Source organism: Saccostrea cucullata, unplaced genomic scaffold (genome assembly GCF_032062105.1).
Source record: "Saccostrea cucullata isolate Sc308-1 unplaced genomic scaffold, CSIRO_AGI_Scuc_v1 ctg568, whole genome shotgun sequence".
In the NCBI taxonomy this organism is placed as follows: Eukaryota; Metazoa; Mollusca; class Bivalvia; order Ostreida; family Ostreidae; genus Saccostrea; species Saccostrea cuccullata.
The window spans coordinates 140,163-167,702 of NW_026933360.1; the positions used below are offsets into that span (position 1 = coordinate 140,163).

At 31.7% G+C, this 27,540-nt stretch overlaps 3 protein-coding genes across 3 annotated transcripts in view; 1 reads left to right on the forward strand and 2 right to left on the reverse strand.

The window, feature by feature from the left end:
• The window catches only part of LOC134238092 (uncharacterized), a 381,131-nt gene that overhangs the window by 65,396 nt on the left and 288,195 nt on the right, over positions 1–27,540 (reverse strand). The gene's annotated exons all lie outside the window — the stretch shown is intronic.
• LOC134238093 (cleavage and polyadenylation specificity factor subunit 2-like) overlaps positions 1–27,540 on the forward strand; it is an 82,595-nt gene that overhangs the window by 11,869 nt on the left and 43,186 nt on the right. The gene's annotated exons all lie outside the window — the stretch shown is intronic.
• Positions 16,077–27,082, reverse strand: LOC134238091 (neuropeptide Y receptor type 5-like). Its single transcript, XM_062720217.1, has 2 exons — positions 26,651–27,082; positions 16,077–18,534 (listed from the first exon to the last, which is right to left on the reverse strand). Exon 2 carries the CDS (start codon positions 18,293–18,295, stop codon positions 17,159–17,161), a length of 1,137 nt encoding a protein of 378 aa, XP_062576201.1. The 5' UTR covers positions 18,296–18,534; positions 26,651–27,082; the 3' UTR covers positions 16,077–17,158.

Sequence of the window (27,540 nt, forward strand, 5' to 3'; positions counted from 1 at the left end):
GTTCTGGTGTTAGGGCGGGGCTCTATTGAACATATAGTGAAAATGCATTTATTCTTTGACAATCTTCTTCTCTACTCCTGGGTATTAAATAAACTAACTAAGCATAACATAGTTATGATGAGCAAGAGTGCCACTTTCAAAATTGTGAATTTTATGGCCCCAGGGCCAGGGATTCTGGTGTTAGGGCGGGGCTCTATTGATTATATAGTGAAAATGCATTAATTCTTTGAAAATCTTCTTCTCTGCTTCTGGGTATTAAATAAACTAACTAAGTACATAGTTATGATGAGGAAGAGTGCCTCTTCCAAAATTGTGAATTTTATGACCCCAGGGTCAGGGGTTCTGGTATTAGGGCGGGGCTCTATTGATTATATAGTGAAAATGCATTAATTCTTTAAAAATCTATTCCTTTGCTCTTGGGTTTTATGCCAATGATTCAAGTATATATATATATATATTTGTGATGAAGAAAGGTGCATCTAGCAAAAAGGTTATTTTTTATGCCCCTTGGTCGGGGTTGGTAACATAGTCTGAAAATAAATTAATGCTTTGAAATCTGCTCTTTAGTATTAATCAACCATTTTATGATAAAATTTGCAAAATTTTGAAATATGTGGCCCCAGGGTCAGTGGTTCCTTTAGGGTGAGGTGCACAACTGGTTATAAAGTGGAAGTGCATTTTCTCTTTGTTACTCTGATCTACCTCTGGGTATTAAGTAAATAGAGTAAGCATGCTAAGTTTATAATTAGGGCCCCGCAAGGATTTGCGGGTGCCCTATAGTAATCACTGTGTCCGTCCGTCTGTCTGTCTGTCTGTCCGTCTGTCACTCTTCCGTCCACAAATTTTCTGTTTTTTTCTAATAACTTTTTTTGTGGTTGCCCAATCAAGTTCAAATTTGGTATGGTAGTTCAGTAGGCAGAAATACACATTTTGATGCTAAGTTTGGTTCTCTATGTCTTCTGGTTTGGAGCTGGGGTGGTGGGGTAGATTCCTTAACTATGCATAAGAATGAATGGGCAACTTTTTTTATGGTTGCGCAATCAAGTTCAAATTTGGTATGGTAGTTCAGTAGGCAGAAAAACATATTTTGATGCTAAGTTTGGTTCTCTATGTCCCCTGGTTTGGAGCTGGGGTGGTGGGGTAGATTCCTTAACTTTATATACGAAAGCATTGGCAAAGAGAGATAACTGCTGAAGATGTTCCCATTGTAAACTGAATGTTGCTATAAGTCCCTTGGGATTAATTAGCTTTCCTCCTGAAGAAAATCCAGAGCATTATCTTTATCTGTCAAATTGAGATGAATTACCACCTCTGTCTGCAAATGAAGTTTGTTTTGAAGTTAAGTCAATTTGGAATGCTATGAACACTCTGAAATGTGGATTTAAATATAAATTTTTATAATTTATTTTTGTTTAATAGTTATGATTTCATTGAATTCTAATAACAAGAAATAGATTAAAGAAGCTTTTTTGATTTACTTTTTTCACTTTATGTTAATACAAGAATATTATTAATTTTTAGGATAGTTGTATAAAAACCCCATTCTATCATTAATACTGAAAAAGTTCTTATTGTAACATAAGAAGAAAATGATGAGAGAGGTACAATTAATCCCTTGGGATTAATTATCTAGCCTGCTGCAGAAAATTTAGTAGGCTTTTCTTTATCTGTCACTTTAAGATTAATGAAAACCTTTGTCTGCAACTGCTGTTTGTTTGAAGTTAAGGTCAAGCCTTCATGATATTTGCATGCATTGAAGGCTGGCATTTTATATAACATGTTCAAGCTTCATAATTGTTTAAATATACATTCAATGTTTAGTTGTTCTTTACTGCCTGATGTAAATACAAGGATATTATTTTCAGGTTTTTGAATATTCAGGAATTATCTTGAAATTTTAAGAATACAGTTGCTGTTGCTGATTCTTCGTACATTTTTTAATCATTCCATAAGCTGCACCCTATTAATTCTACCCCATGGCGGGGCCCTTGCTGACTGGTCAGTTTAATTATGATTAGCAATGGTGCCTCTTTCAAAATTGTGAATTGTGAATTTCATGGCCTCTGGGGTAAAACACGAACCAATTTTAATTATTTGAAAGTTGTTACACGATACTCAGGTGACCTATAAGGCCCGTGGGCCTCTTGTAATACTGTAAACCAACTTTTATTCACGTGCAAAAAATTTTTTCGAGTTTCGCGAAAAACCTTGTAATCGCAAATATTTCTAACCGTGAACCGATCCCTAAAGTCTCTGTGTCAATCGACAACAGATCAAAAAAAGGCTTCATCACAAAAATTAATCATCACAGACTAGTTTACCCTCATAAAATCGCGAATTAAAGTCTTCACTAATAAAAGTTGGTTTACAGTTTTCGTTTTAAGCAACCTTTGTCAAGTCCAGCTCTTAAGTTTGTAGCAGAAACATGATTTAAGGGGGGACCTATGTCCGAAAAGTCTTTGTGTGAAATTTTCAGAACTTTGACATTTCTTTCCTGACCACTTGATCTTAATTTTTAGGTATTAAAAACAATACCTTTATATGCTTATTTTTACATAGGAGCACGTGCAAAAACAGTGTGAAATGCTAAAAATAGATTATTTTCAGACATTATTGTTCTACTCCAAATATGCTCTAAAAAGAACCAAAAATGTCAAATCACATTCGAAATCAACATGTATTTAATTTATATGAGTTGTATCTTTAAAATGAAGGCAAATTCATTGTAATTCATATCGCATGAAAAATTATAAAGGAGCACAATGTAAGTATCACCCCGTTTTTCTTGTCGTATTTTTTACAATTCTGACATACATAACAGGCAATATCTTAAAAAGTCTTTGTGTGAAAATGTTGTAATTTATATTTTTTGAAAGAACTGACCCCTCTCTTTAATTTAACAAGGAAAAAAGTATACCTTTATGATAAAATAAACGAGAAATATGACGTTTTCTTTTATTTTCTTACTCTTCTGTCATAAATATTGACCTTTCTGCACTAAAAAAAGGTAAGTTAGCACTGACAAACATCTGCATATAAAACTATTTTGCAAAAAATGAGTAATTTGTTTTGATAAGAAATAATTTAAACAGATAAACTCTTTTCTTCTTCATTCTAATCATTCTGCCCCCCCCCCTTCCCCGTCAACAACCAACACCTAATAGAACCTAGGAATGACTTTACACAATAAAATCTACATGCACATCAATAAGTAAATATAGGTACAAGTAATATTTCTTTATTTTTTCTTAGTTTTATCTAGAAAATCATAAAATTATACATATTTCCCTATTTAAGCCGCTGTCTTTGCTGAATTTTATCTTATATTTTTTGCATTTCTATATCAGCATATCATAGAGGTATTTCTTCACAACTGAAATTGCTATGAATTATCAACCAAAGGAAGAGAATTCTGATATTAACAAACTCCATAAATCAAATAAAACTGTTTTAATTGATGAAAAAATTTTCTTTTTGTAAACTGTGTACGTTTTTGATTAATAACAATGCTATGCCTATGATCACAGTTGCAAAAGTCAGCGGGAAAAAAACAAACGTCGCTATTGTGACGTCACATAACGCTGCTTTGACGTCGAACGACATAGGTCCCCCCTTAAAACTAATGTACTTTTAAGGAAAATTAAAGGTTGTATAAAACACGAATTTTGAAGTCATTTATACTGGGAGGTCACAGGGAGATGGACTGAAAATTCAATTCTGGGTTTAATTTCAAAATTAATTTTATTTTCTTACTTATGTCAAACCTTGTTAAGTTGTTATCTTGAACTCAATTTGAACCATGAAAAACTTAGGAGATTTTCATGTACTCATGAGCTTGCTCACTTTTTCTTTCATTTTGTTTGATTCAAAGCATTAAAGATAAAATAAGATTTTCATAATTTGCAGAAAAAATAGTTGATGCATGGAAGAGATATGGACTTGCAGTTTTGTCCTTCGTGTGGGGAGGTCGCTCTATGTGGGAATGACAGGGTTATCAATCACTTTGTGTTTGTTAAGGAGGCTTGGGGTCAACAAATAAATCATCAGATATAACTTAATTTTTTAGATAAGATTTCTTTTAGTTGTCAACCATCATTTGACAGAGAAAAATTTCATACATTTTTAATTTCATAACTTTTGTATGTATTTTTATGGAGCCTTCAATCTGCCAAAGGAGGAACCTTCAATCTTCCAAAGGAGAACAATATGGGATAGTCTAAAAATGGCCACAACCACCCAGCCCTCGTCATGCAGTATTCTCTCATATGCATAGTCTCACAATATGGCATTGTTTTCAGTTTTGAATATGAAAATAATCAAGGTTAAATGTTTAGGTACTTTCATTCATTCATGAACACTTTATTTCATTTTTGCAGTTATTTGTTTTATTTATTTCTAATTAATTAATTTTAATATACCACATTGTTTCTTGTTAATGTTATTAATCTGAATGACATATTTCTTTTGAGAAAGTCCACTATTCTCTGGTGTGTACTTCACCATTGAAGCAAGTAGAAATGATGGTAATAACTATCATTGCTGACAGAAATCCTTAACAATTGTCGTCTTAGATTTTCTTTGAACTCCTTTTATTTGTCTTAGATGGTTTCATTTGTAGTATGTGTCAAGGAAAAACAGAAAACACACATTAGTTGCATTGATTTTTTTTTCTTTTCTGTGATAGCAGTACTGATATCTGGGTTGAATTGAAGTTTTAAGTAAATTTGATAAATTGCCTTAGCATTCAAATGCAGTTGATACCAAAAAGAAATGTAGAAAAGGAATCAGGATTATTTTTTTTTAGCGAAGGAACAATATTAATCTCTTCTTGCTTGTTAGCTGTAGTGGTCAGAGACCAGCAACATATTTATAAAAGAAATCTAAAGTCATGGACAAAGAGATATTGAAGCAACCTCAGTTAGTCCAGATTCAAGTGTTAACAAATCACGCCCCCTTTTTCCCAGGGGTGGGGGTGGGGTGGGAGTGTTATTTGCCATCATTTATATGATTTACCTCTTGAATGCTAAACTGATTTTTGTTTTTTCCTACCCTGTGTGCTCAGGTGAGCAATGTGGCCATTGGATCTTTTTTTATCAAACAATAAAATTAAACGGCTGGTATCATATAGTGACATACAGATGGACAGACAAATATACTGATCACCTTATTCCCACCAACGCAAGCAGGGGTATAAAAATACATAGTAACCTCATGAATATTATGAGGAATTAATTTTTTTTTAATTGTACATAAGAACTTTCCCATATTAATTTCATCATAAAGCATATGATCTGCATTGGTGTGGAAAGTTTTTTTTTTCTGATAATTGATAGACTGAACTGGAAACAGCTTAGAAGAAACAGAAATAAATGAACTGGAAGCTGTTTCCATTAAATGACTAGTTGTTGTTTACTTAGCATGTGAGAAACATTGAGAGTAATAATCAAACACAGGGGGAAGAAATAAACTCAAATTAATGGGGGGAAGTTGGCAGTCACAATGTTGAGACAACTTTAGATGCTTTCTGGAAATACTTGCAGCGGTTATCAACATCAATTAAGTTTTATGACTTTATGGTACCCAGCACATACATAAAGTATCCACCCTGTGTCATTAAGGGAAAGTTCAAGGTTTCCAGGAATTATTGTCTGTGATAGCACTGTAGTGTCACAGATTATTAATAATGAAAATCAAATTGCTATCCCATGCATTAAGACCTGAGAAATGATTAATTTTCCTTATCCTAGTAGGCTTCAAAAGTGGGTGAGTTTGTTATGAGGTCGACAGTGACATAAATCGATCATTATCGATATATCTACCTGTAGTAGGCTTCAAAAGTGTGCAAGTTTATTATGAAGTGGAACAGTGACATATTAAGTTGATCATTATAGATACAGGCCTGCAGGCATTTAAAGCTCTCAGGATGCATTCGTTGCATATCTAATATTTGTATCTTTCTGTAATGTATCAGAAATATTTATAATTAGTATCATCTTGTGATTTGAAAACTGTTTTCAAAATTTCTTTAAAAAAATGGTGATACGATCATTATAAGTGATATATCGCATAAGATTATATAGGAAATAGCATCCTCTGGTATATTGCACAAATGCCAAGTAATGTACATATATTCAATTCAGTTTTGAATTATATTTCAACAAAATTTTTTGTATGTAGTCAGTTATACATGTATAACAACACCTGGCTGTTTTGATTAATTGTGTTAATGCTCTGGTTAGATAATTTGTCCTTACTGCCAGGGACTGTTCTACAACCAACAACATCCCAAAATAAGAATTCAGGGTTTTACTCACAAGATATTTATTACATTCATGTACATTATAAATTCAGCACCTTTTATAACTGCAGGTGATAAATAAACACAAAAGCAGTCGTTTTTACTTGGAAGGTTTTATTAAATAATGCAAGTGAATATTGTTATGAGGAAAAAATGAATTGATAAATTAATTCTAATTAAAATATAAATTTAAAAAATAAATAAAATTTAGATAAGATATGTTTGTGAAACACTGATGCCCCGTATAGTAACATAGCAAAGATTTAAACTTTTCTCAAATGCAAATTCGATATATCAGTACCCAAAGTAGGGTCTTTTCACAAGAAATATGATTGTGAAATATGAAAGCCCAGTAGCACCACATGTTCAAAAGTTATGGCCAAGGATAAGTTTTTGAAAGGTAGATCAAACTCCAGGGTCAAGGTCAAAGGGTCAAGTTTGTTGGTTTCTTAAGAAAGGTCTTGTCACAGGTATTACATGTACATATGTGAAGTATGAAAGCCCTAGCACAACCATTCAAAAGTTATGGCCAAGGTTAAAGTTTTTAAAAGTAGGTCAAACTCCAAGGTCAAAGGGTCAGAGTTCTTGATATCCAATGAAAGGTCTTGTCACAATGATTAAATATGTGAAGTATGAAAGCCTATAGCCCTAGCCCTTTAAATGTTATAGTCAAGGTTTGTTTTTTAAAAGTAGGTCAAACTCCAAGGTCAAGGTCAAAGGGTCAAAGTTCTTGGTATCCAATGAAAGGTCTTTTCACAAGGATTACGCATATTAAGTATGAAAGCCCTAGCCCTTACAATTTAAAAGTTATTGCCAAGGTTAAAGTTTTTTCATAAGTTTAGAAATTGTCAAGGTCAAAAGGTCAAAGTAAGTGGTATCCAATGAAAGGTCTTGCCACAAAGCATATATTATGAACTATGAAAGTCCTAGTATCTACCATTCAAAAGTTATGGCCAAAGTTAAAGTTTGGAATTTTTGTGGAAAAATGAGTCAAACTCCAAGGTCAAGGTCAAATTTGGTGGTACCCAAAGAAAGGTCATGTCACAGGGAATACACATATGAAATATGAAAGCCATAGCTCCACTAAATCAAAAGTTATGGACAAGGTTATATTTTTGCAGACAAATACACAGACAAAAAAACTATATGAGGGTTGATCCAAAAGTTTGTGGAATTTCTTCATATTTTATTTATTAATAAGTGAAATTGGTTGAAAATTACAAAAAATGACAATAAAGACACTTGTTGAATATTTTACCGTAAATAAAAAAATATTTTAAATATTTGTGATAGTAACTCTATGGCAGTTGCCATAGAAATGGATGTTTGGAAATGCTGGGAAGACATCAATGTGTTTATTATCATTTTAATTCTTAATTAATACCAGAAATGAGAATAAAACCACCTTATGTGTTAAATACAATGAAAATTATGTTATTATTATGATTGCCTGATCTTTTATAAACCTTTGTGTGTAATTTTTTAATGATTTTACTGGATATTTAGTTTATTAGTAGATGATTTATTGTTCATTTTTAGGTTGTTAGGCAACGTCAAATTTCGGTCAAGTCATAAGTTTTGTGAAAATCCCAGGATCACTCTATCTTAAACGCGTATATCATTGACATAGGCTGGGGAAAATGTATTTAGTTACTGGTTTTCCAGTGGTGTAAGAAATTTTAGAAAAATAGAACTTGCATGGACATTGATTAAAGGTGTGGCCGCCTTTTGGAGGGTCTGTTTTGACTCTGTTTTAATTGTTTATCCCCGTAGACAAAAGCATTAATGGACGTTGTCGGCTGACGTACTGTTCTTGACATTGCTACTGAAATTGGAATATCATATGCAAAGATGAGGAGTATTTTGAAATATGAGTGAAAAATGAAGATAACGGAGAAAAGAGCAGCATTTTGTAGAATTACGCATTTGAATTGGACATTAGGGTGAGATGCTTCCATAACGTGACTTGACATACCTAACTACGTCGAAGTCTCCCCTGGGTTTCAAAACTATCCATTTTCATAAAGCTTGTGTGACCTTATTGGTAATTGGAACATGGTGAAATTTTCCAATATTGTTGCATTATGACTCTATATTATAAATACATGTATATATGCCTATTGTTTGCTTTCCTCAAATTACAATAAAATTTTAGAAAGAAATTCCATGAACTTTTTGATCAATCCTCGTATACCCCCGAATCTTCAATTACGCGGGCATAAGAATTAAGAAGGGGTGGTGTGTATCACATCTTGTAACTTGTGAAAAAAAAGTTTTATCTATTTTTGCACCTCAGTATTAAAAGTTCCAACTGACAGACATAGAACATTAGCAGGGTGCTTCAAAAAAAGAAGATTGAAGAAGAAAAAGAAAAAAAGAATTTTACTTATTGTAAATAATCATCATTGTAGGGATCTTTTGTTGCTGATGTGATAATAAAATTCAAGATGTGCCAGAGATTTTAATGTCAAGCATGGATAAATTTGGTATATGACCAATGTTTCAAATTATCTTGTTAATTCATTATTTTGTCTGTCAGTGTAATTCAGAATCCAGGAATGACCAGCAACCTGTTCTGGTTACAACACAATATGTGTCTGGCAATAATGAATTGTAATCTCTAGGAATCCATTGAACCTTTGGGACCAAAGGCATTGAATTCTGTTGGCCTTTATTAACTTGGCAGAAATAGTGCAGCACATTATAGGTAGTGGAATAAAGGGTTTGACAGCTAAAGCAATTATATAAACTGTTTTTGGCAGTTTACAAGACATTTGGAAACTTTTACAGACAGAGGGGGGATATCAACATGATTTTATTTTTAAATGATAAATATGAAAATGTCTTAGTTAATCAGCCTAATATGAGTATAAATTGATGATGAGAAATTATTCAGTGCCAATATGCTGTAGAAAAATGTTTGTAATTTTGTTGCTTTCAATAGTTTCCATTTTTTACATATAAAAAATTCATTCAGCAGGGATTCTTTGTATATATCTGAGGACAGTAACCTTGTCCAATCACTAGTTGAGGAAAATATGTCTTGAATTAAGAAGAACTATTTTCATTATCCCCTAATGGTAGTATAATTTCTATCAAATATACAAAAAAATTTTTTAGCTCACCTGATTTGAAAGTTTGCCATTCATATGTTAACATTTGCAAATTCTTATCAGGAACCACCGAGCCATTGTTAAAAAGGAAAGGGGGGGTCTATACAGTCAAAAGGAATTTAATTTTAAATGTGTTAGATGTTCCATAGATTAAAGAACATAAAGATTTTCCAAGAGATATCTTCATAATTGATAAATATATAATATCTTCAAAATTGATAAATACATAACTAGATAAATTTAATGTAGAAGCCTAAGGAATAAGTATATTTTTCATGAATACTTAAAAAAAGGCAAAAGCCAAGAACATTTTTTTATCTCTGGTTGTTTGATATCAGTTTGTACATGTAGCAAAGTCCTGGGGACCTGTGAATTAATTTGCTATATCCGTAATTTGTTATTCGTATAACGAAGTTGTATATTTACATATAGCAAATTCGCAATATGCACATTTCCCTTCAAAAATTTATACTACCAAATATGTAAGCCAAGCAATTATTACAAAACATACCTTGGATAGCTAAGGTTTTATTAAAAAAAATTATGAATGAATTTCATGCACATACAAATATACTTACTGAAAATGAAGTCAGTTCAATATATACACCAAATTTTGTGGTCTACGAAAATTCGTTATAAAAGATGTCAATTTATTACATTTTACATATACAGGACTAAAAATCAGTTCTTTATATCTGTAAATTCGTTATGTAATAGTTACATGATGACACGAGATGATGCATACAAAATATCGTCGAGTTATTGCACGCGAGGAGGCGTTAGCCTCCGAGTTTGCAATAACGAAACGATATTTTGTATGCATCATCGAGCTGTCAATCATGTAACTGATTTATCCCATGACCCTTCATTTGACCTTTTCCCATATTTGGTATTTTCTTTGCGTCAACTAACAAAGACTCTGAAACAGAACCACGTGATAGTCTTAACGCGAAGGGTATCCAAGTAACGGATTTACAAATTTAGTAATTTTCATAGTACTGTATCACGTGAAGTTTCTTGAGATAATCAATTCATTTGTTCCATGACGAAAATGGCAGAATAGCGTAAAGAATTCGTTTTTCAGCAAGCCTGCTCAAGCAGTTCAGATGTATGAACTCGGGCGATCGGATTTAAAAAACTTTATGAATTTCGATTTACAGAATTGGTAATCCGGAATTTACGGAATGGACTGAAAATACTAGATTCGGAAAACATGTGTCGGCCATTGAAATGAGTGCGCTTAGAAAAATCAAGAAAGTAGAACCACGAGCCGTTACACTTCATGGGCAGTCAACACGGTTCAAGTGTTCAACGACTGGAAATCTCAGCGAAACCGCAACTTGTTGAGTTTAAAATAATTCCCGAAATACCGGTACTCACTAGTAAATACCAAGAACTTGCGTACTTTATATATCACGTTTTGTGCAGTGTATTTATAAATTCCCCTACCCCCGAATACTTTATATATCTGTTCCGATATTCTACGGTACATGAGAGCAAATTGTTCATGATATTCAGAGGATATTACATTATCATATGAAGTTATCCGCTTCGAGAATTATGCTGCGCCAGACCATGTCAGTGTCTTTTTTGTAAAGAATGTGCGAATTCCTATCATAGGAGATGAAGTTATCCGCTTCGAGAATTATGCTGCGCCAGACCATGTCAGTGTCTTTTTTGTAAAGATTTGTGCATTTTGATTTAAACTGTAATCTGTTTTGTTTTTTTTCCCTCTTGTTTTTGTTAGTTCATTAAAATCTAGAAACGATATTTTGTCTCATTTGCATAGCTCCTCCTACATCAGGGTATAACAGTTGGATATTTAGCTTTATATCACACATGTGATATTTAATATATCGCCACACTTATGTTGATATGAGAAATACACCCTTGCGAAGATCAAAGAAAAATTTGTCGGTCATGGGATAAATTAGAGTTATAAATATAACGGTACCATAAAATTTTCCAAAGAATTGTTAAGAATTTTGCTGGATACCCCGAAAAACTTTTATATCTGTGAATTTGCTATATCCATGTTCGCACTAAACATGTAATACTGTATAAACTTCTGGTCAGAAGGTATAATATTTCATCATCAAATCTAATTATATTCTGTTGAAAATCATTATTATTGAAGACTTAACCTGAGTTAATTTGATGGACATTAACCTTGCTGTGTTTATGTCTAATGTTGTCATAGTCAGAGCGCAGGAGAATTGAGGGCTGTCAAACACAATGTGTTTGTACCACTGAAGTATTCCAAACAGCTACAAGCAACCAGGAGTATGATAATAATGTATGTCAATAAAAAATATGAATTTTGTTTGATACACTTATGTGTTTTCCAAAAATTTTGTTATGCTGTAAACAAGATGGACAAACAAGACCAGCTAATTGCTTGTAGTGAGACAAATAAGAAGGTGAAAAATGTATATATTGTATATATGAATTGTTCAATTTGCAAAAATGTCACAAAGATTGAAATTATTTGTCTATGAAATAGCATATAGAGATACACACATTAACCCCTTACATGGCATATACACATTTCTACGCATCTGACAAGAAAAACAAGTGAAAAAACATTGATAACTTCGTTAATGCTGGAAATATCAGAATAAATCTTGCACAGTTGGAAAGAGAAAATAATTACAGTAAAATAATATACAGGAATTTATTTTATTGGTTGTACCAGTTTTTTGCTAGCTTGAGTAAAACTTTGCGCTTTTTTTGAGCCATTTTGCCATTATGGATATCAATGTGGGGATAACACGTTATGTGTAAAAATGCTAAATTCTGGTGTTACATCCCAACCCCACCCCATCCCCCAAAATACAAAAAATGTACAACATGCTCATAATTTACAACACAACAATGAAATATTTTTTAATACATTTAACTAAGCAAAAAATGAGAATAAAACTCATTATTCAATAAATGGAAATTCCAGCATGATTATAGTGTATTTTGTTGCCATGGCAACTGAAATGATATTTTGAAAATCATTTGCAGAAACTACACAATACCCGTTTTCAGAATATATATACATTGGTATATACAAAAATTACAAGAAATGCCCCAAAAATGCATTGAAATATTAATATCAATTTGTCTAGAAATGCTTAAAATCTTTGCCATGTGAGGGGTTAAAGAGGATCAAAATGATCATTTTAATCCCCCCCCCCCCCTTGATGAAAGAATTTATAGAATAATTTTTGGTGAGAAAATTTCTGCAAAATGGAGAAAAGTTTTGATATTCATAATTTCATAGATTGATTCAACTTAATCCTTTGCCATGTGCTGCCATAAGGAGGCATCAGTGTGTATCCTTCATATCTTGTTTTCTCTGGTTTCTGAATTTTCAGATGTACAGTGTACAGTACCCACTATTATCACCTGCTTAATCTCTGCATTTAGCCATTATCAGTTTTATCACCTGGTCATTTTGTAGTTTACTTGGTTATGTTTTATCTTTGGTGGATTTAGAAATGAGATGATGACATCTGTTTCAACAACCTTATCTCTAAAGACTGTTTACTCTTGCATGTATCATAAGTAATTGGCCATGATTCTTAGCATTCTGTGTATGATGAAATGGTAATGTATATAACTAATTGCTCAAAATTTGCCTTCAGTTTGAGATGATAATGTTTCCTTTTTCTTGGCTGAAATCTGGTCAAATTACAGAGCAAAAGATTAATGATGTCTTTTGTATCAAGAATTTAATGACATGAAGGATAGCTCAGTTGCATGAGTTGTTTTTTCTAATGATATATCAATCTTTGAACTCCAAAAAAAAAATATTAAAATTGAAAAATCCCTGCATCTATCTTAATACCGCCTGTGTTGTATGTAGGCTGTATCTTGTAGTTTCTCTTTGAAGGCGGGGGACTAGGAAAAGTAAAATAAGAATTGGTGTTCGCCCTTCTGCTGCAGAATTTACCAAAGTTAACTTCAGTAATAAATAACTTTGGAATGGTTATAGCCAAGTATTTTATGTTTCACATGTGTATTTTATGACACCAACTTTTCTTAGGGTATGAGCACATTTTGACCTTTGGATCTTGACCTTGAGTTTGACCTTTTTGAGATTTTAAAAGAACAAGGTTCACATATGGCCTTATTTGGCCCTGTGAATTTCTGAAAAACTGAAACTGCTTAATTTTAGTTAAGAATGCATTAGATATTTCATTTAGACCTTTGGTGATTGCATGCCTATAAAAGTGACATAATTTTCTGGCTAGTCAATGCTTTATGACATCACGAAATGCGTCAGTTTTCTCATATTCAGAAAAAATCTACAAAAACAGCCAATTTTTAAAGCTATTTTTCAATATTTAATATAGATTGCAACCTCTGATCTAAAATAAGCAAGTAGTAAATGAAAGAAATGTTTCTGAGGATAAATACAAGACATGATTAAATTTATTTTTTAGATCTGAGTGCACATGCGCTCATATTATTTTTCTTCTCCAAAAGTAATCAAATATGCCTGTTTACATTAAAATTCAAGAACATTGTAATTCCATAAAGCCAAGACCTGGAGTTTAAAGCCGGAGATAATAAGCATCGCCTTCAGTTTTACCTGGTCTGTATTCCCCCACAGTCAATCAAATGAATTAAGGTCCATCATTGGGTACTGAAAATTGATTGACATTTAGCTACTAGTCCCTGTGTATAACTCTTTCACCTTGTTAAATGACACTCGTGGCCACCATCGAATTAACTTTCGGTCTTCTGATGTTTACTGCTAAATTACCAGCACAATTAGGAAGCCATTTTGATGCAAACAATTTTAGCTTGATAATGATTGATTATAATTATCTGAATTACAAAAATATCATTGAAAAATGAAAAAATGAAAATTTTCTCATAGTTTTTCAATAAAATAAATCAAGATTGTGTATATTTTTTTTTATTAATGAAAAGTGCTTAGGTGATTGAAATCTTGTCTTCACTCATAAAATATTCTTGTTTTGAGACGCGGCGAAAAAATTACCGGGTATGATGAAAATAGAGGAGAAAAATAATATAAGCTGGTAATGAAAAGTAAAGATGAAAGCAGAATATCTTATTAGAAACAACTTATAGCCTGGACAAGTATTAAGACTTTCTCTTTTCTTTTCAATTTTTTTATAACCGTGCATTTCTTACTACGTGGGTTGTTATCTCCGTTCAAGGTCACAGGTGTTAGAAATAAGTTCCAAAGAAATACATAAGTTAGCAATAACTTAATATTTTGTTTTTAGTTAATCTATCATAATTTAGATTAACTTCAAATTCACACACACTTGTAGATAAAATTAACTTCTTGAAACCATCGTTATCGCGAATTTTTCACAATAGGACACCTTTGCTAAAAATAGGACCACGCGACTTTTAATACAAACGGGAAGTAACTGTTACTATTGATCGTATCGAAGCTCTGTGCTAGTGTATTTAGGATGATTATAAAAATTTTTAAAAAATATAGAAAGGGACAGGCAAGGATGAATATTTTTACATTTGAAAATGTACCTGTATTTCATTAATTTTTTTTTTTTACAAGAACTCAACTAATTGCTGCTGTGAAGTACAATGTTAGGTACATACTGTAGATTTTTACAAAAGTAGACCGATGGAATTTCTGCTTGATATATTAGATAGAAGTCTGAAAATTATGGAATTTTGCAAATATCATTTTAATTACTAATGACATTTTTTATTTACGATGTCAAGATCTACTAATTTATGATGAAAAGTAGGCCAAAACAGCTAAAATACTCATAGACTTCCTGTGTATACTGTTTGTGTATAGGGATTAGCGTTCTCCCTGGTCTGCGCGACCGTCAATGACTCGGGGTGCCAAGCATGTAAAATTTAGTTCCTCCCCTTATCTGAGAAAACCGTTCGGTTAAAAATCTCGGCCTTTAAGGAGAAAAATTTTAATTGGATATGAAAGTACTACGTCTCTACTTTATTTTGATGTTAAAATGGAACATAAAGTGTTAGTCAATAAATTGGTATATCTACAGGCCCATTTTATGCATAAAGTGAACTGAGCTCTTTGGCCATAATTTTTGAATGGTGGGTGCTAGGACTTTAAAAAAAATCAGATATAATATATATACCCTGAATATATATTCCTCAAAGACCTTTCCTCAGGTACCAGCATTTTGACCAGGACTAGAACTTTGGAGTTTGACCCTCATTTAAAAAAGATTAACCTTCTCTAAGTATTTGAATGGTTATGTGGTTATGTTGCTGCTAGGGCTTTTATATTTCACTTATGAATTTCTTGTGATAAGTACAATTCCAATGGTACCATTATTTGTTGCCCTCATGACATTGACCTTGGAACAAGACCTACTTTAAAAAAACCTTCAACCTTGACCATGTTTTTTGAATGATTAGTACTTTATTTTCTCTCATATTTTACAAGTGCATTCCTTATGACAAGACTTTCCTGTGGATTTCAACATTTTTGAACTCTTGATTTTGACTTTGAAGTTTGACCTACATTGATAATATTTATCATAAGTGGTTCACAAACACATCTTGTTTGTTAAGTTGGCCTTCCTGCAACATGTGCAAGGAGTATTTTAAATCAAGAATGACTGTTATTGAAAATATATACCAATGAATCAAAACAATAATTCAAGAATTGAAAAATTTATTATCCCATGTATTTTTAAAAAATACAGCATATCTTACAAGTAGTAACCAATTTAATAATCATACAGTTGTCCCACAATAGTATTACAAAAATTTCTTTTTCTCACAGTATTTGTTATTTTTCATATAACAATCCATCCCTTATATAGAAGTTCTGAGTACCTGAAAGATTACTGACTTAGAGACCAGTTTCTTAAGGTTTGGCCAATTTTACAAAACATGTTTCAGGCAGGTTGATCAATAATCATAATATGTACATACTGACTGTAAGACAAATTGACTTATAGAAATAAGATGTCATTTGTAGAGTTTAACTGAGATATGACATAAAGTTGGTCACTTGAATGCTTGGTCCTAAAATGCTCAAATAGTAGATTTGATAATGTACAAACCATGTCATATATATATATATAACCAAATGGAACTCTAAAAAGTGACATTTTATTTCTTATACTTATATTTCTAATTAGATGTGTTAGAAAGAAAAATATTAAACACTTTAGACTCTGTCAGGGAAACACAACTATTGAATGAAACATGACAATCTATACCCTCCAAATTGTTCATACAGTTTGCTTTTTACATGCAAAAATTTCTGACCACATGACCAACTTCATTTTATCGAAAATTGAGTGGCATTTTCATTAGTATTTTCAATTGATTGAGCCATTAAGGAAACATACTGGCAAAGATGAATATTAAAAATATTGCAAACAGTTAATTCATGAACAGTGAAAATTTTAGATAAAAAGGATATATTGAATATATGCTATTAAGCAATTTGTGAAGAGTTTTTTTCTAAGAATATAATTTGGAATAATCTTAACTGAGAAGAATTCCTTGAGATCCTTGCCAAATATAATACAGTTTATTTATTTGTAAATTTCATTTAATTAATTGTTCAGTGTTGAAAGAAGTAAACAACACAATGTTTTATTTATCATTAATGGTGAATATGCAACAGTGATTGATTATTTACCAGGGTATGTAACTACATTATCGCAGCACATGCACTGATCATCAGTGAGATAAAAAATAGAAAAATTATTACTCTTCATGTTCATAATCTATCCTTGCAATGTGCACATTCAAATCAGAGGTTTCCTGTCACACAGTTTCGTTCAGTACGATAATCCATTGAAGTTTGTCCAGAAGTACGAAAGTACCCATTCCTACTCACTTGCATCTTTTTCATCCGTTTTCCCAACATTGTTCCGAATTCCTGTCGGAATTTATCATTTAGCCAGCCATATAAGAATGGGTTTACACAGGCTGAACTCATGGCAATGATTTTTAAAATCAAGTCTGTTAATTTGTAAGCATGCCCTAAATGGGTACTGATATTTGGATTAAAGTATGAAACTATGCTAAATATCTGAAAAGGAAGCCATGATATGGTAAATGTGGTTGTTATTGCTATTAAGATTCGTGTTGTTTGGTAGTTCTTTCTGGTTTCCTTTCTTTTAATAGGGCGTTTTTTCAGAACTTGGTAGATTTGGAAATAAAGTACTGAAATTATGATGTATGGTATGAAAAATTGTAGCACAAAGACAAACATCGTGTAAGCTCGACTTGTTTTTAACTTCCAATTTTCAATGCAGAAACTCTTTTCAATAATGTCTTGAATAAAGGGTCGGAGATCAATCACTTCTTGACTTTGCTCTGTGTGTAGAATTATTGGAATTGAGCACACCACAGAGAAAATTATTATAAAAAACACAATAATTAAAGCCATTTGTATGGTCAGTCGCTTGCGAAATGGAAACACAATTAGAATGTATCTTTCTACAGCAATCATGAGCATTGCCAATGTTGACATGAAAACTGGAACAGCGAACATCGGAATAATAATTTGGCACAAAACTGGACCAAATGACCAGTAATCTGTCAAACCATAATGCAGCTGGAATGGCAAATTAAACGCACAGAGCATTATGTCCGAGAAAGCCAATGTAGATATGAATATATTTGTCACAGTGTGAAGTCGCTTGTTAATAATGATAACTATAATCACCATTAAATTCTCAATAAAACCCAAGAAGATGACAGCTCCGAATAGAATGATCATAAAAATCCTCCAGCCACTATTACGCAGTAGATTAGGACTCTCGAAGTCCGAGATCTCAAAGTGGGCATCCATAGGCCAATGCGAAGAGTTCCAGGATTCATTTCCAAAATAATAGTAAGAGTAATCCATGGTGGAATTTGGAATTATCCAATCATCTGTCATTTTTTATTAGCTTTATGTTGATCAGGTGGATGCCAGGTGTTGAAATTCGACTATATTTCTATATATAGCTGTGGTTTCCTCTTCTAATCAAATATGATAAATGTGCATACTTTTTCTGAAATTGTGTGCTGCAAGACTTTGAAAGCTCATGTGATGGTAAGATGTGAATTATTGAAAGGATGCATCTGTAAATTTCCTTTTCTTTCTACAATTCCCTTTGATATATCGTTGGTAGTTGCCTGAAAAGAATAAAAGTCTGAACATGAATTCCTCAGTATGATCAGATAAGAGAAAATAATGAATTATGTGCTATTTAAAACAAACTAAATCCTCTGTTTTGAACATCAGAGCTGGAATAACATTAAAGTTTTGCAAATGCAATAAACCTTTTAAAATATCTTAAAACATAAACTGGGGCTGTCAATAAAAATTAAACAATTCTTGCATTTGAGATCCATGAAGACTGATAATTGAGGATATTAAAATCAAGATAGTTCAGACTCAATGCCTTTATGTATCCCAGTCAAAGTATTTAAGGAATCACTGTCTAGTTAAAAGAGTATGCCAGGGCATTAACGATAGTTGGAAACATATTGGAAAATTTGCATAAAAGGCATAGCCATTTCATTGTGATTTAGATTTTAAAAATGAAGTCTAATAGATTTAAATTACATGAGGCAAATTAAATAAATGCACATCATAGGAGAAGTTTGTTATTCATGAGATGCTTACATGTGAAATGTCAGCTGTCACAACAGTCTGTACTTAGTGGCTAACTTCGGGAGATTGAACCAGACAAGTCAGAAGGAATTAGTTTTACATTGACATGATATTGACACCCTATACAGCTTTATCCTACGGTCCCTCACAATAAGCTCCCAATGCAAACAAGACCCCAGACTGAACCGTGCACTCAATTACTATATACCCTAGCTAGCTTAGAGTGGTTGTTAAAGGAGGTTATTTTGATCCAATTTCAGTATATAATAAAAACTTGCACAGCATTTATTTTTTATTATAAAAAATGTTTTTAATAATGTGGAAGTGCAGTCATTGTAACTGAGGTTTTCAACTATTTAAAAAGAGTATATGATGAATGAGCACGAGATTCGGCAATACGGGCATTCATCAATTAACTCTCTACATCTTGCCTTATTGGCTTTACAGTATGTTTTCCAATCGTCTTGACATAGAACAATCAATTTCTAGTGACAAAGAATTTGCAGGGAAAGAAAAGAGATTTTGCATGGTATTTGCAATTAGGATTGTTGAACTGATTATAACCAGTTACCTTCCAAGTCATTGACAGCAACAAGTAATCTAAACACACTGATTTATATCTGCCATCATGTGAGAAGCAAAAGCATTTGCCTCTTTCAAAGTCATCGATTATTTTAAGTAAGCATGAATTAATTGATTAAAAGAAAGTTGTTATAATTTTGCAACATCTGTTTTGAAAATGTTTGGGATGGGTGGGTGGGGGGTTAGAGGGGGTGTCAATTTCTTATTGTATGGAACTAGTTTCTATTCAGCAGATAAAAAACTTGCTGCTAAATACCGGCCTGTAAAATTTATATGAAGACAACATTCATACTTTATCAGTTTAACTTTTCCTTGATCAATGTGTCCTTGGATTTGGAAATTGTAAAATGATGAACAGTGCAATGACAGCTTCCAAAAATTGATTCCAGGAAATTTACAATGAGTTATTACTGGTGTGACAAGACAATAAAATGTTGGCAGCTTGTGCATAAAGGATGAGTCTGAAGGCCTCTGAATGACCGAGATAAAAGTGCTATTGTTGAAATCCATGCAGTTTTCTAATGGATATCATTAGGACTTCAATAGAGAGCATAATTCAACTCCCATTAAAGGACATTCAAAATTGAGCCAAAGCATCCCTGCAATATCACAATCAGCATGTCAAAATCTAGCATCGGCCATGTTTGAAATTACCTCATGGTACTTTTAACTTCTTGCAAATGATAACTTTTTAAATAAAATGAAGACAGGCAGAAAGCTAAGTATTTAAAGACAAAGAAGACATGTAGATACTTTAATGTCTGTTTACTACTTACATTGTAATCAGACAAATAAAATTGTACCATTATACGTAGTGTGAATCAACAAAGTTTCGGACAATTTTGAAAATAGCCAGAGATACAGAAGCAACAATGGCAGGTTCACATTTTTTCCTCACAAAATGAACATATGCATGAACAATTTCAGAGATAAATTTCATTTTTTTTTTGCTTGCTTGAAAAAGAGGCATTATTCTTTTTTATACATGTATATAAACGTAATTTTATAAATGTTGAAAACGTGAACATTTAGAATAATAATACTTTTTTCTTGCAATATGCATGTGGGAGAACAGTGATTTTCCTAATTGAAATTTCCTATTTCTACCTTACTCACTCCAGAACTGTAGCTCTCATGAGATAAAATGTACGTCAGAGATGGCAGTATGAGTAAGCTAATGTTTCATTCACCAGCGTCAACATCTATAACACAGTTTTAAAATTACTTAAATTAATTTGCTATCAAGCAATCAACTTTATCCTGACTGCTTTGTTTGTAGTAATTTCCTTGGAACGTCGCAAATGCTTCTTAATTTTTTTTTTTTTAATATTAAAGGGCATTTTAAAGTTATGGATAATTGCTGTTTTCTAATATATAAATTAATCTGCAGACTTGTTAATGAAGGAGAAAAAAAATTTTAGAAATTGAAATTAATGTATATTGGAAATTAATAATCTTAACTCATATGTATGCATTACCCAGTAATTAATTAATTTTAAAAGAACAGATAATGAATTTTTGTTGAATTCTAAACTTTTTATTTATTAGGATGAAATTGAATTAATCCTTGTTATTTAAGACTGATAACATGAAAATAAATATTATTGTTAATTTATCATGCATGTATAATTAAAAACAGATGTTGAAATTTTAACTTTTGAATCAAGAATGAAATGAATTTTTGTTATTCAAAAAAATTATTTCCTGACAAATTGATACATTATTTAAAACATATTTCTTTAGCAGCAATCTAAATCATATTTCTTTAGCAGCAATCATAATTTGGTTGTTTCAGGAGAATCAAGTGTACTTATTTAATCATGATCAGTTGAGGAGTTACTTTGCGCTAAAGTTTTAAGGAGAAAAATACAGTACCCAGTAACAGTGGATCCATCAAAATTTTGGGAGGTTTAAGTTTTCATGGGTTACTTAAATTTTACAGATTCAAGATTTAATTTTGTGAATACCCTTATAATATTACTTTGATACCATAATATTTCCATTTCTAATTTTTTTCTTTGTGAAAACTCTTTGAAAGTAAATAAAGCAGAGTTGATATCTTGATATTCTACTGGAATGTAAATTAGGCAGGTCAGTAGGTCAGGAGCTAAGGAGGCCTGATATGCATGCAAATCTTGTGCACATCTGTCTCTTTGTCTGAAGCTAAGGAGGCCAAATATGCATGTAAATTAGGCAGGTCGTTGACATCAGTGGCTCAGGAAGACTATTAAAATTGGCATGGGAGTCCCCAAGTTATTTAAATCAATGTCTACATTTTTAAAATCTTGTGCACAATTTTTTTTGTGAAAATCTTTGTCTGAAGCTAAGGAGGCCAAATATGCATGTAAATCTCGTGCGGCTGCGTTGACATCAGTGGCTGAAGACTATTAAAATTGGCATGGGAGTCCCCAAGTTATTTAAATCAATGTCTACATTTTTAAAATTTTAATCTACAATTTTTTTTTCACAATTAGATGGAAATAAAGTAAGACAACACAGTGTTAAGTTTGGGCAGACATAACCATGATTTATTTGTTATGTAATAAAATGTAAAATACATTAGACATGTAAGTGATAATAATCAGTTGAATGAAATCATTAACCACCAGATTTAACTCACACTTTTTTACCAAAAAAAAAAAAAAAAAATTTAGCTGTGACCTTTCATTTGACAAAGAAAAAATTCTGGAAAGATTTTAGTTTTTAAAATTTGCTAATTAATTTGTTTTTATTTAAAAATCTAATTATATGGTTAAAAAGGTCCCTGTCACCAGGGGGCTCTCCTTTAAAGGATTATTTGAAATAGTCTAAAAATGGAATGCCACCCCCAATTGCTAACAGCCTCGACTAATTAACCATTATTTAAAACCAAAAATGGCGTCAATAAAAACATTAAAAATAACACAAATAGAGACGTACAAACACATGAAGTTATGAATACATATAATAGTCAGGGACATACACAATACGGAAACATATAACATGAAAAACGACTGTTACATGAGGGTAAAGTGCCTTAGACACAGAAGCATGAAAAGTATGTTACATAACATGAGAAGGCAATATAAATTAATAACAATTAAACACTGTAAATAATATAATTAAAGTATACTTTAGGATTCCACAAATAAATCTAACAATTTCAAAGTGTACAGAGGAGAACGAACTCCTAAGAAAAGGTAGTAGGCCAAGCAAATTTTTTCAGTTTTTTTTTTTTTTCAAGATTAAAGAAGATCATGGCAATTTTTAAAGCCTGTTTAGCTGGAAGTTATTTTTTAAAAAATCCAAGAAAATTAAGGCATATTACACCTTTGTTTCTTTTTTAATAATAAGGCCAGATGAATTATTTATTTGGCTACTTGAAGGTATATATGAACCTGTATGAATTAAAACAACATTTTCGTAGTCAGAAGATTCACATTTTCAGCAATGTTTGTTACTAAAGGGAATGTCAGATATATATCTTTAGGACTGTTTTAATGTCTAAATAATTTTACTTGATAGAAATATTGGAGTAAACACTTTCACAGGATCGTGGTAATGCAATACAAATTATAACATGTAACCCCACCTGTAGGGCTGTGCATTGAGCCAAAAATTTCGATACGATACGATACAATATTTTTTAAAGCAATATGCGATATATTGGATTCTAAAACAAGTTTATCAGAGAAGGCTTCTAAATCATTTTGATGCATGAATTTCATAACAAACACGGGTTTTTATTACCCATTTCAAAGTTCTTGTCTCATTGTCATTACAAATAACACTTCAAACTAAAACTTTTAATGACAGTAAAATCAAATGTTCAAATAACATTATCTTTGTATTGTGTGATAATTATAAAAACTTTGTTATTTCCTAACAAATTTTATAATAATTGAACAGTTTTAATTCAAAGAAGTGAAGTATAATCTTTGGTGATTGATATTCCCATTTTTTAAACAGAACAGGAAAAATCGTGATACGTATTGGAAGTTATGCAATTTTTCAAATTATAACGATATATGTAAGCCCTACCCACCTGCTGAATGGGAGGGAATACTCTCCCATACAATGATAGTCAATTTGTTCATGATAAACATTCAGATCTGTAAATTGGCTGAAGAGATGCAATAAAGTCATTTGATGCACCTATTTTCTTTCTCTCCATGAATAAAAGATTACAGATATTGATTTGGATAACTTTTTTTTGAAGACTGATAGCCAGACCCAGTTCTCTTGAAGTAGTCACACATTTTTAATGGGATATATTTGTCTTAATGAAATGCTGCAGCAGTATTGTTATTATCTTTGGGTGCTTATCTAAGGATTTCTGGTACATGTACATGATTTAAATCAGCATCAAAGGAAATCTGGAATCAGAGACGTCTTAGAAATAAATGCAGGACATGACTTGGAGGCAGTATAATTATATGTAGTGAAGAAGTTCATGTTTTATTCCAGATGCCTGGCCATGTTAACTATATGTAAGTTCAAACTAGCCCCATTTTTAAAAAAGTTGGCCATTCCTGAGAACCAGGTCCTGGGATCATGAAACATCTTAAGCTTTAGTCAAAATCTTCATGCTGTACTTAAATTTTAAAGAAGGCAAACAGAAAAAATTTTTTCAATTCAATAATTAATAAACATTTGATAAAAATAGTCTAAACTTAGTTCTTCTTGAGTGTAATTATATTATCAGCTATCATCTTCATTTTGAAATTAAAAGAAGGAGATTAACGCCACTGAAGATAGATCAATGATGCGTGAAAATTAAGGAAATTGATCATTGGTGCATAAAAATGGGGGTAATCGAGTATTTGCATGTAAGTGACTTGTCTGAGCCAGAACTTGGGATGAGATTGATCTTTAAGCATATTTTATGGATGTATGATTTTATGACAGTTTACCACAAATAAGCATATTAACAAGATTATAATGCTTAGGCCCTGTTCAGTAAAGGATTGGTACAGGATAATGAGGTCACTGTGAGCCTATTTAAACAAGTATTTATCACAAACACACTCTATATTCATAGGCTTGTAACTCCAACCGAAAACAAAGGGATCAGATGCATATTGTGACTGAATATCATTACTGACAGGATGACCCACTGTGATACAAAACTAACACAAGATAGCCTGGTTCAGATTTTTGTTAAGATTTGTGTACTGTTGCATCAAATAGAGTAGGGCTGGGACGATATATCGAGATATCGATATATAGTGATACATGTAAAGACGATATGCATATCGATACATATGAAGAAATATCGAAATATCGCCCATGAAAATCTGACTTCTATTTTTATTTGTTTATTTAATATTTGGGGTTTAATATATAAAATAGATAAGTTGAATATAAATATAGATATAAAATAAATAATAAATAACACCATTTGAGTAAAATATTTTTGTTTTACAACATATTAACAATTATTTTGAATAAATTATTCTTATTTGCAAAGAAATAATTTGTTTATTTCAATGCAAAAAAAGATTTTATAAGCAATTAAACATATCGTGATACATATCGTATCGTGGCTCAAATATCGTGATACATATCGATATAGAAAAAGTTGTATCGTCCCAGCCTTAAAATAGAGTGAGTTGTATGCAATTCAAACAAATGTAGTTGTATGCATTGTATGCCAAATATTAAGTGGCCATTCTTTGAAGAGAATGCTTGAAAATATCATAAATTTGGAACCATGGAGAGTAGAGGAATATAAAATTGGGGTGAGAATGTTGACTTATTCTACACATGGCAAAAAAAGTCATCTGACAGTCCAGAAAAATCTCAGCCATGCTGATAGATCTATAGATATGTCTTATTTGATATACATGCCTATGTAAATATATGGCATGCTATTTTTTCATTTGAACAGCTTGTTTAATATTTTTTTTAGAGTTTGAAGGTTAATTGTAGATTTTCCATCTGGATAAACACTAGTATGTATATTTAGAATTGTCAGATATTGTTCTTGGCAAACAAATAACTAAGAATAACAAGTCAGAGTAAATAAGGCTAGAAGTTCAGGTCAACCTGACAGAGAAAGTCAATGTCATTTTTTTTTTAGTGGGGGGAGGAGGGGACTTGTATATTTATGATATCTCCTTAAAAAAGGGGGAAAAAATTTAAGTAGTTTTGTATCTTGAAGAGGTATGAATTAAGAAATTATTGCATGTTCTTTAAGACATACAAATATTTTTGATGAAAATGTATCAACATTCAATAAAAGTGTTCATGCATGCATAAAAATGCCAGTCTAGCTAGACTGTTTTTATGCCTGGTGTTGATAGGTTCTTCAAGATATCTATTGAATTTTTGCTTTAAGTTTCATTTTATGAGTATTTATTGATATATGCTTCAACTATTTATTTATTGGTAATGTAAATCTGCAAGGTTATAAGCTTTGATATTAGATACGCAATACTTCATACAATCTAATTTATAACATTTTAGTTTGGAGGAACCAATGTGTGATATTTTATGTTATAATATCACTCAGCCACCTGCTGTGATTTGTCGTTTTATTCGGCAATATTGTTAACTTAACGTTGTACCATCTGTTGGTACTTTGCACTATTTGCAGTAATAATCTTATAAGGCAGCACTGCACATTTTTTATTAAATTCTTGTTGACTGGGGGTAAAAGGGTAACTCGTTAAATGAGTTGAGGACAGATTTTATTAATAATTTAATTATTTTGTCATATTGATTTGTGTTACAAATTACAAATTTTAAGCCTAAAAAGATTTTCACAATTTGCAGTCTATAATAAGTAAAATCTAAAAGCATTTCAGATTTGCACCTTTAAATATGATTATATCAATTTTATACATACAGTTTACTCCTATTTACAGAAAATAATAAATTTATGTATCAGCTTGTATAATGCTTAGTGCAATTTAAAAAGTGTGCACTGACAATTAGTTATTAATTCATAAGGAAAGTTATTGACTTTGGAATTTAAGAAGCACTGACAATTAGTTATTAATTCATAAGGAAAGTTATTTTCATAAAATAAATATTAGAATTAAAAACAGAGAAAGAAAGAATTATACATACTTGTTTCAAATTTCCAGATTGCTAGTAAGGTCCAGTGAAGAGTTGGTTTGATGATTAAGTGAAACACGTGTATCTATGTAGACATATATTATCCCCAGCAACATTATAGATAGGTTTCACAAGCCAAACCTTAAGCAATGCATTTTATTGGAATATTGAATGACTGCAGTTATTGGGAAACCTCTAACGTTAAGCTGAGCAGCCGTCAATCATTACAAAGGAAGCAGACCGTAGGATTTGATTGGTCACTTATTGATGAAGAGTTACAGAAGCTGACAGTTGTATAGGTACAAAGATAATTACTTCACCCTGCCATCTCTATTGCCTGTTCTGTGTTCATGATTTACGAGTGACAAATCATTTATTTTTGCATTTATTGGCTCACCTGAGCCATTAAATCAAATAAGCTTTTCTCAGCTGTTCATCTATCAGCCTGGAAGTTTTGTTATTGTTTAAGTTATATGTAGAACATTGGCTTTTCAAGATTTACAATGTACAGTTAATTCTTAAGGACAGAACTTAATTACCAATTGGTTTGTTGTGCATCAATCCCTTTACTATCCCTTTTGTTATATCAATACGAAAGTAAAATTTAGATGATAACCCAGAAATAGCTTTTGAAGCAGGGATTAGCTAACTTAATTGATTAATGCATGGGTATTAGACTTATTCACATATTATACTGATATAAAAGAAAAAATGTACAGGAATATGAATAGCCAGAAATTAGCTTTTGAAGCAGCGATTAGCTCACCTTACTAATGCACAAGGATTTTTCCATTTGATTCACAGCAATAAGAATTCCAGCTTGGTTTCAGAGCTATAGTGACTTTGAGACCTTTTTGCATTTTGATGAAAAGAATTTGTTCACAAGTACTTTTTGACTTGGG

Coding starts and splice junctions, on each gene's coding strand:
- LOC134238091 (XM_062720217.1), bottom strand. CDS start 18,295: ATGACAGATGATTGGATAATTCCAAATTCCACCATGGATTACTCTTAC.